This window comes from Vicugna pacos, chromosome 13 (genome assembly GCF_048564905.1).
Source record: "Vicugna pacos chromosome 13, VicPac4, whole genome shotgun sequence".
In the NCBI taxonomy this organism is placed as follows: Eukaryota; Metazoa; Chordata; class Mammalia; order Artiodactyla; family Camelidae; genus Vicugna; species Vicugna pacos.
In genome coordinates, this window is record NC_132999.1 from 60,074,407 (window position 1) to 60,088,471 (window position 14,065).

Sequence of the window (14,065 nt, forward strand, 5' to 3'; positions counted from 1 at the left end):
TGGCCACTCCTCCCTAAAAAGATTTAATAGCTAGCTAGCATTTAACAAAATTTTTCATTCTGGCCACAGTTACCATTATACGTAAAAATTCACTGAGTTTTGACTAACTCATGCATATAAAGTGCAACTTCTTGAGACTCACTTTTTAAAGGTAACTTTCCAGCATCTTTGTCACACATAAAAAAACAAAAACAAAAACAAAAAAAACTTGTTTTTCCAGTAAGACTCCAGACACTAAACTGTGGTGACAACAAAAATTTTTATTCAACTGGTTCAAAAGTTTTTAGATGAATGCATTTAGATGACCAAATACTTTAAAAACAAATCTTTGCCAAATAGTTTACTTCTAAACTTCAATTTTTTTTAAGGGTAGAATTAAATACCCATAGCTATGTATTACCACAAACATGTTAATAGAAGGCTACTCAACACTGAACGCCTTCTAAGACTGGTAACTAGATTTATACAAGTGTAAATAAGGGATTAAAACCATGCCATTGACAAGTTAACTTACCCCTGGGCTCCTTGAAGGCTTGTCAGTTTAGTCTTTGGAGGTCCCCGAATACCATTTTAAGTGTTACCATGTTACTGCTGCTGAGTAACAGTGCAAGTGCTAAAATGCAAAATTCAGATGGTACAGGGTTTGGAAATCATGCAATTTAGATGCAGAAAAAAAAATTAAAACAACGCAAGATCCTTTTACAGAGGAAACTGAATAAACAATGTGGCAACCACAAATCTAAAGGACAACTTCATTTATAAAAATTTAAAACACGTAACTTGCAAAATGACAAACCTATCTATCATAATCTAATTAGAGAAGGGCATTAGGTAAACTATCAACACAGAAACTGTTACATTCTTCCATTAGAAAACGAGCTCGACTCTCACAGAAATTATTTACATAAAAAGCACAATCATCAATGTATTATTGCTTTTACATACTTAACAACGCAGCGTGAGAGTCTAATCTGAGTTCCGTAAGCAATTTTATTCAACATTACTCTATTTTCCCACCTTTGGAAGACAAAGCCCATTTCACTTAACGCTCCCAGACAGACAACCCACCCTGCTAGTTCTTAAAGCTATCAGGCTTCTTAATGGATTTTAGGCACAAGATAATTTGTGGTTTCTTCTACTTTATCCCTATTGCAATTAATTCCACTTTTCAAATCCCAGACTAGAAAGGCGCTGATATTCCCTTCATTTCAATTGATAGGCTTTGCTACAAAGCATTTTAAAATAATTAACATTGTTCTGCCCACTCCCCCAAATAATATGTTTAGACGGCATGATTTCCCGATGGAGATTTATACAGGCCATGTAAATAATACATCACCCAAATGCACAGAGGCACTAAGAAAAAGCTGGAGGGTACTGCTTACCATTTTAGGTGCGGTCACCCAGACTTATTAAAAACTAGATTAAAAAAAAAAACTTTTCACTTTGGACAATGCAAGAACAAATAGCAATTAAGTCTGGGTATCAGGTGTCAATGCATGACAGGTGATGAATCCATTTGACTTGAGACAACTTTTCAAATAAGTTTATTTGAAGCAAAATAAACTATTGCCAAGAAACTTTATGAAAGTTCCATCTCAAAAGGGTCAAAAAAGGGGAATTAACTGCTATGAATTCTTTGCATTCAGAGCTGCAAAACAAAGACACATATTATTTAAATCAGTTTTATTTAAGAATTTCCAACATTGACAACTCTTATAAAAAGCATCCAAGCACAGGACACAGAACTGCAGCAAACAGCATTCTTATGGGTAGCTAACAGACATTAGAACTTCCACCCTTCTTTGAGACACCCTGAGCTCACTGGTGAACTCTGCTTCCAAATACTCCTGCAAAGCACACCACAAGCTCAGTCCATGTTCTCAACCCATCAGCTTCAGTTCACATTACCACGCTTACAGATCAGTAACAGAAGAGACCACACACCATACAGCATTCACAGCAGTTGACAAAGGGGTAGGGAAAATACAAGTATCGTTTCACTTAACACATTCAGCTAACGTGGGTTACCTAAGAACAGAACTCAAAGTCTTCCAACAGATGTGGATGTCCTTTGAATGCAAAAAACATTCGTACATTATTTGCTATCATTGCTCTCTGCACACTCTCTCACCAAAGCCACAGGATTGAGAGACACATCTCGCCAAGTTAAAAAATATCCATTTTGCACCACCAAGTCTCTGCACGCGCTCTCTCCTTTTCTCGCTCATACTAGCCTTTCATGCCTCGGCACCACCATCAATCCCACACAAGGTTTCAAAAGTTCAAACAGCCTTCTGGTTCCATATCACAGCCTTGCGTTCATAGCGTTGATACGACTCCATGAAATAAAGAGTAGCGGATAAAAATGGGACACCCACCGTCAAAGACGCAGCCTGTGCAGTGTGATGACGAATTCTTGAATGAGAAAGCATGTAGACAGAAGTATTCCTATGGCAGAGTATTTACAGCACTACTTTCAATGAAGTGCTTCTTCCATAAACATTTGAAATGAGATGAACTGCAGAGATTAAATGAAGGCTTCATATTGTACTTTTGTATATGAAGGGAGACAAGTGTTAAAAAACAAAAACAAAAACAAAAGAACCAAACACTGTGACACCACGATCTCCAAAAAGGAGATTTTCCTAAGGAAAAAAATCCATATGGTGGGGTTCAAATTAAAAACAAGGAGAAAAGGATGTAGTTCTAATAAATGGTTTCCATTTTGAACATGCAAAGAATTCACTTGACAAGTCCGGGGATAAAATATTACAGGAGAAACCTTTTGATAAATTGTAGTGTGTTGATTTACCAATCAGGCAAAGAGCAGTTCACTTTCAAACACTCAATATTTCAACCCTTTATGTAACAAAACTTATAAAATTCCTTTAGCTCTTCCTCTTTTTCTAAAGAAAAATGTCAAAAATACTGCTGAATATACTCCACACTGAACAAACCGATTTTGAAAATTCTTAGTACATACGTATTTTACAATATACTTACCATGAGTTTAGAAAAATTTGAATTCCCACCAGTCTATACTGACCAGCTATAACCCAAGGTCTACATTCCCCAGCCAGAAGATTTAGAATCCATGCTTGAGCCAAAGCCTCCATTAAAACCACTGCCTGACCCTGCATTTGATGCTGATCCCCAACCAATTGCTGCCCCTGAATTAGAACCACTATAAGAGTTATTTCCGGAACCAAAGGCCTGATTTGGCTCCCTCTGCATGTTGCCTTGGCTTTGGTTATTACCTGATGGGCCTGACTGATTCTGCTGACTGGCTAACATGCCCATCATACCCCAACTGCTCTGCAGAGCTGCCTGGGCTGCAGCCATCATTGCTGGATTAATGCTAAAAGCACCAAAGTTCATCCCTCCGCCCATATTACTACCTTGATTGTTTCCCAAACCAGCTCCACCCCCTCTACTGTTACCAAATCCACCCTGATTCCCAAAGCCACCTGGATTACCACCAAATCTTCCACTTCTTTCTAACTGTCTATTGCTATTGTGCTTAGGTTCAGCATTGGATATATGTACGCTGATTCCTTTAATGATCAAGTCCTCTCCACAAAGAGACTGGGCAACCTATAAGAAATAAAGAATGTAAATAAAGGAGACTGAATCATTGGCTCATATGTCAAAGTAGTAATAAAACTTAGACTTCCAGCCATTATCTAAACTGGACGAAAAATAAGCAATGAACATTTACTTAATTTAAGCCCGTAAGATAGCATTTAGCTTTAGTAATGGCAGCAGGGAGTTCTTATTTTCAAAGGATATGTAACACTCCCACTTAAAGGTCACACACTAAAAAAATATCTAAGGGGCTATCACAACTATCTAGGCCCATATACCACACAGCTTGCAAGATCAGAGAGCTTAGCTAAAGATGGCAATTAGCTGGAAGGGCAAAGTTCAACACAAACTATCTAATAAGCTGGAACAAAATTATTAAGAGAAAAATACCTGATCATCTGCAAACGTAACAAAGGCAAACGCCCTAAACGGTTTGGGAATGAAGACATCCACCACTTCTCCGTACTGGCAGAAGAACTGCCGTAACTCGTCAGCAGTCATGTCCTCTGTGCAACGCCCAACAAACACCTTTCTGCTTCTCAAAGGCTCATCTGGGCTTTGCTGGTCAAATCAGAAGGAAAAAAAAAAAATCAGAAATATTTCATCCAAGCAATGAAAAGGGCATTACTATAGAGGACGTAACAAAACCTATCTGCCTTTTACATTAGGTAAAGCATTAAGAAAAGTAGGTACATTATTTTTTTGCACTAGCACTTCTCTTTCCTGTAAGACTTAGATGAAGAATAAAATTTTAAAGTTTAAAGTTCATAAAAGTGTATTTGAATTCAGGAAAGTCAGTGATTGAGAAATGTCCTCGCAAAGATGATTATGTTCCCAAATAAGCAAGTCTTGCTTGCTTGGAACAAGTTAGGCTTTTGTGACAAGATTAATGTATTCTAATTGCCTTTATGTTTTAAGATGTATCCGTGCAAGAAATTGTTAACTCACTAAAAATAACAAGAAAAAAAGAATAGAATGACCAATGTCTTATTTTGGGGAGGTAATAAACTAAATATTTCAAATAAGCATATAAAATATTCAGTATGCATTAATGTCCTAAGACTTTAACAAGGCGAAAGATTTTAAGAACATGCCCTGCCACATTTTCCAACCATAATGTTTTATTTTATAGCACCTTCTAAGGAAGTTTGTCAGCAAAAATTGTCAAAGCAGAAAAAAAAAAGAGCAAAGTACCTTAGAGTTTGGGAGTTTACAATCACACCACCGTCCATCTATCATATGTCGCTGTGACATTACTTTCACCTGGGTTTCATATTCCGTAAAACGAACAAAGCCAAACCCTTTTGAATGACCAGTTTTAATATCTTTCTTGACCTAGAAAAAAATCATTTAAATTTACTAAATCTATACACACAACCAAATAAGAATTCCTCGACAATTTGGCTTCAACTGGATGCAGTGGCTTAATTCAAAAAGGTAAATGCACCCCAATGTTCATAGCAGCACTATAAACAATAGCCAAGACATGGAAGAAACCTAAATGTCCATCAACAGATGACTGGATAAAGAAGTTGTGGTATATTTATACAATGAAATACCACTCAGCCATAAAAAATATAATAATGCCATTTGCAGCAATATGGACACACCTGGAGATTGTCATTCTAAGTGAAGTAAGCCAGAAAGAGAAAGAAAAATACCCTATGATTATCACTTACATGTGGAATCCAAAAAAACTCCAAAAAACAAAAAACTAACTTATTAACAAAACAGAAACAGAGTCACAGACAGAAAACAATCTTATGGTTACGGGAGGGGAGGATGAGGGTTGGAAGGAATAAATCGGGAGTATGAGATTTGCAGACACTAATATACATAAAATAGATTAACAACAGGTTCATACTGCATAGCACAGGGTACTACATTCAATATCTTGTAGTAACTTACAGTGAAAAAGAATATGAAAATGAATATATGTATGTTCATGTATGACTGAAGCATTATACTACACACCAGAAATTGACACAACATTGTAAACTGACTATATTGCAATAAAAAAATTACATAAAAATATGAAAAAACACTTAAACCAAGTTATTCTTGAAGTAAAAGCAACAGGACAGTACATGTTGAATCTAAATGTTAATAATAGTGTAAAAACCATTTACACAGTTCAATTTTAACAAAACGTTTTAGAATGCAAAGATAAAATTAGACCTAATGTTTATAAATCTTACTTAAATGTCAAAGACAGAAAAATAAATGTTTTTAATCTCATATCAATATAAATTATAAAGAAAAAAGCTAATGTCACCTCCTTCCCTTAGGCCTTCATGCAGTATCAAAAGCAAAAATATGATACACGCATAAAGGGAGATAGTTTAAGTCAAATTTCTTCTCAGCATCCCTTATGTACACATAAAACAGACACTAAGAGTATCACCTCCTGAACATGAAGGGCAGTGTCACTGAAACAAGAGGAATTCTGGGTGCTCATTCACTGAAAAAGAAAGACTGTTAAATGAAATCAAAGTTTACCTGAACCATAAGAACTTCTCCAAAGGTACTAAAATATTCTTTTAGATCCTGTTCAGTTGTTTTCCAAGGGAGACCCAACACTATTAAGTCAGATGTTTTCTGGACCGCTCTTTTCACTTTCACTGCTGATGAAGCATCTGTCTCATCCATTTTTCTTTTGTTATCTAAATAAAATGAGCAGAAACCTTTTAGAACTCTCATTTAACACTTCTTAAAATGCACTATTTCCTTTATCTAGAAATGAGAAGCAAAAATATCTTAAGAACAATAAGATACTAGAAGCTTTTGGCAAAGAGAGCTGTTCGCTCTCAAGGACAGAGTAAGGGATTGTCTAAGTGGCAGAGGTGCTTTTCTGGAGCAAATCCAGGGATTCCTACTTCTAGTTTTGTAGTATCTCAAGATTATAATTTTATGTTCTCCCCTCTCAAAAGGTTTATTAAAACAGAAGTTACTTCACTTTGACTTTAAAATACATTAATAAAAAAAAGCAGGTTAAATAACAGCGTGATACTATCTTTGTGCCTATTAAGTACATCTGCTCAATTATTTGAATGTCTACAACCTGACGGCTACTAAAAAATAAGCAACATTTATCTCCAGCTTTGGATTTAAGGGTGATTTCAATTTTCCTTTTATTTCATTTCTAAGCTTTCAACAATAAACTCAGGTTAACTTCAGGTTATTTAAAAAAAAACCCAATATTTGGAAGGACAGAGAAGACTAAATCACATTTAGAGAAACGACAAATAGACTATTTTTTGGAGCAGTTTTAGGTTCACAGCAAAGTTCAGGGATTTACCCTCTACTTTCACACATGCACACACCCACCCCACATACCCCCATAAATTGGTTACAATTGGTGGACTTACACTGATACATTACTATCTAAATGACACTTTAAGTTTGGGTAAATATTAATCTATAGCCAATGGATCAAGAAACTGCATGCTAAAAAAAAAAACCAAGTTGATGCTATTAAAAACGTTCTTATATATTAAAAAAATTCTCGATGCAACGTCTGAAACACTGACCAAATAATATGACTTTGTTGCGGTATCAGGTTACAATAAAAGCACCACACAGGTATATCAACTAGCACACATTCCTACTGCTAAAATGTACCTATTTCCTTGGCACACTTCTAAATCTTCATGCTTCCTTTTCTTAGATTAAGAACATCATAGACAAGAGGTAGTGAGAGTAAGTCCAGAACCCCAAATTTTAATTAGGATTGCACGAATTGAAGATTTGGGCTACTGTAATCAATGTTCATTTAAGGGGGAAAAAAGAAAAAGATTAGCTGAATGACGTAAGCCTGCAAGGACAAAGACCAAATTAAAATACTGGGGCACTTTGAAAGAATCTATTTACAACAGACTGATAAAATTGCAAAGCATTAATAGTTCCTTAAATTTGGCATTAACTTGGTAACATTAGTTCAGATAATTAAAATAGTTTTAAAAAAAAGTTTTGTAATTGTCAATTTTCACTAATTTAGACTAGTGGTCTTCCAGATTTGTCTAATGGTAACTTTTAAAGAAATACACGGGTTACAGGAAACGTTTCGCCATTAAGAGTCAATGATCTATGACAGGAGACACAAATCTATACTTGAGACTATACTTCAGCAACACTGCGAGAACAAATGGTAACAAACCTTTGGGATAGTTGACAACATATACCAGATTTCCCCAGCCAGCATCGGGGGCATGCAGAATTCCTTCTACCAGACGGACACCTCTCATACACTGAGACACTGGGTTCCTGTAGCGCAGCCCACATGCCCCTGGAAACTGGGCTGTAACTGTGGACAGCAGCACTGTCCCATCGTCTTCTGACGGTATTTCAATAGGCTCGTCATTCTCATCTTCGGTTACCCGAATATATTCAGACATCGTAATTTTCTTAAAAGGAAAAGAAATATGAGTGACCAACACTTGTGTTAAAGTAATCGTTTCCTTGTATCAGCTGATTAGTATCACTACCATGTCACCGTTCTGACTCAGAAAAAGTCTCGCTGTTTGGGTTCTTAGACTTGTTAGTTTCCCCCGAAAGATGAGGCAGCAAAGGCAGGGATAGTTCTTCCTATTAAAATGTAATGCCCTGCTAGTTCACTCCATTAAGTATTTGATGAGTGCTCACTCTGCATCAGGTGCTGCAACTACTACCTGTGAAACCACAGTCCCGGGGGCATGCTGGCTGGGGGCGGGGTGGGGTAAGCAAAACAGCAAACGAATAATTATTCTATTACAATCGTAACATAAGGTAAATAGTCTTAAAGACTGCGGGGAACCCAAGCTCGCCGAGATGTATACGTGGAAGTAGGTTTCCCCAATAAAGGGATGCAGAAGCTAAGTCTTGAGGACTGAAGAGCAGAAACTGAATCTTGAGGACCGACTAGGAGCAGTGAGCCAGGTGAAGAGAATAAAGTTCCTCCATGTTCCTCATTTCGAGACTTCCGGGGGCTCTCCAAACTTGAGCCGCCAGGATAGCGGCGACAGGTCCTCCACGACGCAGGCCACCGCCTCCCAGAAGCCAGTGCGTGACGGCCGAGGGAGGAGTTCTTAAGCGCGGCCCGTGGTGGGACCGCCGGGGAACCAGGCCTAAACGCTGTCCTCCAGAGTGCAAAGTACGAAGGCACAAAGCAGTGCCCGCGTCCGGAAGCCAGGCCAAACCTCCGCCTCGGTGTACACAGCTCCGCGGGCCAGGCGCCCCTGCTTCGGCACCGCTGCCACCCCGCGCCAGGCCCCAACGTCGCTCCCGCGCGAGTCCGCTCGGGCAGGACAAGGCAGGCCCGGCCCCACGGCTCCCCTCCCGGGGCAGCGGCCGAAGCCGCTGCGTCCGCCTTAGGCCGCCCCCACCCCTCCGGGAGCCGAAGCACGCAGGGCGCCCTCCGTGAGAAGCGTCCGCCACTCACCCGCTAGGCCGCTGCTAGGAAGTCCGACGGGGAAGCTGAAGCAGCAAGGGATCCAGGAGCAGCCTAGCTACCCACTTCGCTTCCACAAAATGGCGCTACGGCCGCCTCCTCCCCCCTCCGACCGTCGTCCTCTCCTACTGGCTCCCCGTCAAGAGGGGGAGGTCGCCGCACAGAGACAGAACAACCCTCTCCTCAGAGAGTCAGAACCCCCTCCTCGGAGTCTGAGCACATGGAACATGCTGAGAGCTAGAGTAAGACCAGAACCTTGGCCTGAAAAGCTAAAAATTGAAAAAATTTGGGTGCGAAGGCTTTTAGCTCCCCCCACGTAGCGTAATAGATGGCTTCGCCCGACCAACCGCCGGCCTTGGGTCGCGGCCGGAGCTCGCGTATTTTAAAAGTGCGCGAGACTAGCGCAGATGCTGGGCGGGACCGGGCGGGGCCGGGCGGGGCCAGGAGGGGCGGGGCGTCGGGGGTGGTCCTGGGCACTCCTGACCCTCGCGAGACTGGGGAGGGCAGCGGAAGCCAAGACCTCATAACCTAAAAAGCTAGGCAGGTGCGTCCTCTCTTTTCTGCATTAACCAGCCTCCACACCGGGAGAGAATAACTTTATTCTAAATAACAGCAATAATAGCACCTACTGCGTACCAGGTACTTCCTAGGTCCTCAAATATTTAATTGTTCCAACAGTCTTGTGGGACAGGTGCTATTGGTATTTTATCCGCACGTACAGCTAAGGAGGAAACTGAGGCATGGGGAGGTTCAGAACCTTGAAAAATGAAGTCACCCAGGTAGTAAGTGGTGGACCTGGGATTTGACCCCTAATCCTAATGCTAACATACTTCAGCTAAGTGCACTGTTAACCTGGAGATCATCATTCTAAGTGAAGTAAGCTAGAAAGAGAAAGAAAAATACCATATAATATCACTCCTATGTGGAATCTAAAAAAAAAAAAAAGACACTAATGAACTCATCTACAAAACAGACTCACAGACATAGTAAACAATCTTATGGTTGGAGGGAAGGGGATGGGAAGGGATAAATTGGGAGTTCTGTATTTGCAAACATTGACTACTATGTATAAAAAGAGATAAAACAGATTTCTTCTCTATAGCACAGTGAACTATGTTTAATATCTTGTAGTAACCTATAATGAAAAAGAATATGGAAATGAGTATTTATGTATATGTGACTGAAACATTATTGCTGTACACCAGAAATTGACACATTGTAACTGAATATACTTTAAGAAAAAAAGTGTACTTCATCTATTTTAAGACATACATTTTGATTCACATTTCTGAAATCAATATGTGATTTCAGTTCCAGTTCCACTGATGATATGTCCTGGTTTAATTGGCAACAATTTTAGTTTTTTAGTGTACCAGCATATCAGATTCAATGAAATGCAGTAATAGCAAAGTGCTCTAAAGTTATGCATGAATGTTTAACCCTCACAACAATCCTATGAGGTAGGTGCCATTGTTATTCCTGTTTTATAGATGAGGAAACTGAGGCACAGAGGTAAGTAGCCTTGCCCAAGCTCACAGGGTTAGCAGATAGTGGAGCCAGGCTTTGAACCCAGGCAGTCTGGCTCTGGAGTGGGTGCCTTCTGCTTCTTAGAGCCTCCTAGGGAATAAATATTAAGTCCTGCTCATTCATCCCTGATGCCTGCTGTTCATATTAATCAGATTATATCTGAACCAATTTGGAGAGGTGGGGAGAAGGGAGTGGCAGTGGTCATAATGAGTGACCTTTGCCTGCCCCCAGGGGTAGCCCTACACATAGGGAACGAAGCTGGACAGCTGGCCTGATCTAATGTTCACTAACATTTCCAAACACTGGAGGAAGCAGAGAGGCCTCATCATCACAATTCATCCAGTCATTTTGAGGGAGAAGTCAGTTTTACTGCCCCCATTTTGCAGAAGAAGAGACTGAGGCTTGGAAGCCATGTGACTTGCCTGAGGTCACACACTTGCCCAAGAACGTCACCCAGCCCATGAACTGCTGGACAGCATTTGTCAGGCTGTAGCTGTGCTCCTTCCGCCTCCCTGGGCCACTCTGTGACAAGTTTGAAGCTGAGGCATTTAGTGTAGGCAGCTTCGAGGGACCTGGGATCCTTGCTGCAAGTGGGTAGAGCTGGATAAGCAGAAACCACACAGGGACAAAGCCATAAAATTTGTCCCTTCCCCCAGAAGTTTTCAGGCAAATTGGAAAGACCAGCAAACACCGTCTTGAAGAAGGCAAATAACTCCTTCAGGAAGATAATTGATAAGAACAGAGGAAGGCTGGACAGTGGAGTCCTCCTGCTCTTTGCCGAGTTGGTCTCTGGATTTCAGCTTGACAGTGCCCATCGTGAAAAATTCTACTTGTTTGAAATGTGTTTCATAAATTATCTTGGTTTGCTTGCTTGTTTGTTCATATCCCTCACACATTAAGCCCAAAGCTTGTGAGAGGGCCACAAGAAGGACCTGTTTTTCCCTATCTCCTCCCTTCTGAGCCTTCACTAAATGCTTTCTGAGGATAATGAATCAGAAAGGATTTACTGAGCTCTATGCCTTATCCAGTGCTGTGCTGAAACTACAGTGTAAAGATACACAAGAAAAATGGAAGCCCGGATGGAGTGGTCTAATTCAGGTGCCGGTGGGGACAGAATAATTGGAAAACAATCCCAATGGGCATAAAACATGTGGGTGCCCGTACTGGGCAGATGCTGAGGGGCCGTGTGGTTCTCCGACAACTCTTTGCGGGGCTGGCTTTCAGCATAAGTATAGGGGGTCTCAACTGGAAAGAAAGGGTACTGGCAGGAGGACCAGAGTGTCAGGGAACAGACTTCAGTTTGCAACCCGGTCACTCGGGCGTGCATGCCTCGCTTGGAGGCCCAGCTCTGCCAGCTCCATGCAGTCCACAGGTGTTCCTGAAAACAAAAAGACATGCCAAGGTAATAAAGATATTTAAATAAAAGTAACTTTATTTCATCAAGATTTAATTTTCTCTTAATCCCTATGTTTTTAGGAGCTCGTCTAGGTCTAATTTAGATTTTTCTAAAACATTTTTTACTCTGAGATAATTTAAAGCTTATGATAGAGTTGCAATAACAGTAGAAAGAGCTCCCGTGTACACTTTATCCAGATTTGCCAACTGATAACATTTTGTCACATTTGCTTTATCACTCCCTCTATCTATATATAGGTACGTAAAATAATAATAAAGTGTGTAACTCTGTCCTGGACAATTATCATATTCAGGAATTTTAAGATTAATATAATATAACATAATATTATATTATATAAATCTTTGGCAAGAATACCACAGAAGCAGTGTTGTGTCCTTTTTGTGGTGCTATTCTCCACTGTAAAATTACCATTTCCCCCTTTTGTAACTAATAAATAGTCTATGAGTAGACACACTGAGATGATCCCAAATATCCTGTCTGTTTTCAAATTTTCACCTGCTCGTTTTAGGATCCATTGATGACTTTTGCCTAATTAGTTATTATTCGAATGGTTGCAAAATGGTGATTTCCTAGTTCCATTTTTTCCTTCAATAATTAATTTTTAAACTTTTCATTTCGAAAAATTTCAAAGCATGGAAAACTGAAGCAACAGTCCATAGCCACTGCCTAGATGCAACTATTTTGCCCTATTTGTTTTATCTGTTTGTCTATACTGTGTCTCTAATTTTTCGCTGGACCATTTCAAGATACACTGCAGTCAGGAGATGCTTCAACCTGTATCTCCTAAGAACAAGGACATTCTCCTACATGACCACAATACCATTGTCACACCCCAGAAAATTAGCAGTTATTTCCTTGTATCATCTAATATTTAGTCCATATTCAAATGTTCACAGCTGTTCCCCCAAATGTCTTTTACAGCTGCTTTATTGACCCACGAACCAACTAACTTTCAAACATTACATTTAGTTATTACATCTTTTGGTCTTTTTAAGTCTAGAATAATCTCCCCATCTAAGGTACTGACTTTTTAAAAAGATTCAGCCAGATAGTTTGTGTAATATTATACAGTTGACCCTTGAACTGCACGGGTCCACTTATACATGGAGTTTTTTCAACAGTAAATATTACAGTTATATACGATCTTTGGTTAAATTCGAGGATGGGGAACCAAGAATACAAAGGAACCATGGATACAGATTATAAATTGTACTTGGATTTTCGATCTTTGGGAGGGTCAGCACCCCTAACCCCTGTGTTGTTCAAGGGTCAGCTGTAGATTTTGGATTCATCTGATTGGTTCCTCATAGCATTATTCAACTCATTCTTTTCTGCCCTATTTTTCCTGCGTAGTAGAAGTTAGGTCTAAAAACATGATCGGGGGCTGGGTGTAGCTCAGTGGTGGAGTGCATGCTTAGTATGCACAAGGTCCTCTGTTCAATCCCCAATACCTCCGTACAATAATAATAATTAAAATAAAATAAAATAAAATAAAATAAAAACACAATCACATTCAGGTTAGACACAATGGCCAGAACACTCTGTGGGCAAAGCCATGGATGTTTCATTGCACCCCGTTAGGGGCACAATACCGGTTGTCTCCCTTTCAGCGATGCTAAATTTGGTCTCTTGGTTAAGATTGTGACCACTGGATGCCTCCACAGAAAAGGTGTATTGTCCCTCTTTGCAATTTGCAAAGTAATCTCTGGATAATACTTTGGCACAAGGCAAATATCCCGTTTCCCTACAACCTTTCACTTAATGGTTTTAGCATCCACTGATGATCCTTGCCTGACTCAGTTACTTCACTGGAGGTTGCAAAATGGCAAAATTTTAGATGTATTATTTCTGCTACATTCTTTCATAAGGAATAGCTTTCCTTCATTAACTAGGGAGGAACTCCAGTTTCCCCTAAAGGCTTTTTATTAATTTTCAGCATAGGTTGACAATAATAGTCATCTCCAATGGTAACAAATTTATTTTATCCACCCCCCCCCTTTTTGGTGGTCACTATGAACTCTTGAATCTTATTTATTCAATGTTTCGCAACAGGTTACAGCCATTAGTGTTCTTAATGATCAAATTGTCCTAATTATGGCCTAGGGAAA

At 39.8% G+C, this 14,065-nt stretch overlaps 1 protein-coding gene across 4 annotated transcripts; it reads right to left on the minus strand.

Moving 5' to 3' along the window:
• Window positions 1–240: 240 nt before the first annotated feature.
• Window positions 241–9,264, minus strand: TARDBP (TAR DNA binding protein). Of its 4 annotated transcripts, XR_012079511.1 has the most exons (8): window positions 9,005–9,264; window positions 7,745–7,991; window positions 6,088–6,251; window positions 4,783–4,923; window positions 3,979–4,149; window positions 3,471–3,597; window positions 2,382–2,521; window positions 1,532–1,651 (listed from the first exon to the last, which is right to left on the minus strand). XR_012079511.1 is itself a non-coding variant. In XM_072975405.1 (7 exons), exons 2-7 carry the CDS (start codon window positions 7,980–7,982, stop codon window positions 2,466–2,468), a joined length of 897 nt encoding a protein of 298 aa, XP_072831506.1. In that variant the 5' UTR covers window positions 7,983–7,991; window positions 9,005–9,264; the 3' UTR covers window positions 1,532–2,465. The 4 variants fall into 4 exon arrangements, 2 of the variants coding, with proteins under 2 accessions (XP_072831506.1, XP_006196705.1); XR_012079510.1 differs by lacking the exon at window positions 1,532–1,651 and adding an exon at window positions 241–613 and having other exon boundaries at window positions 2,382–3,597; window positions 9,005–9,245; XM_072975405.1 differs by having other exon boundaries at window positions 1,532–2,521.
• Window positions 9,265–14,065: the final 4,801 nt, after the last annotated feature.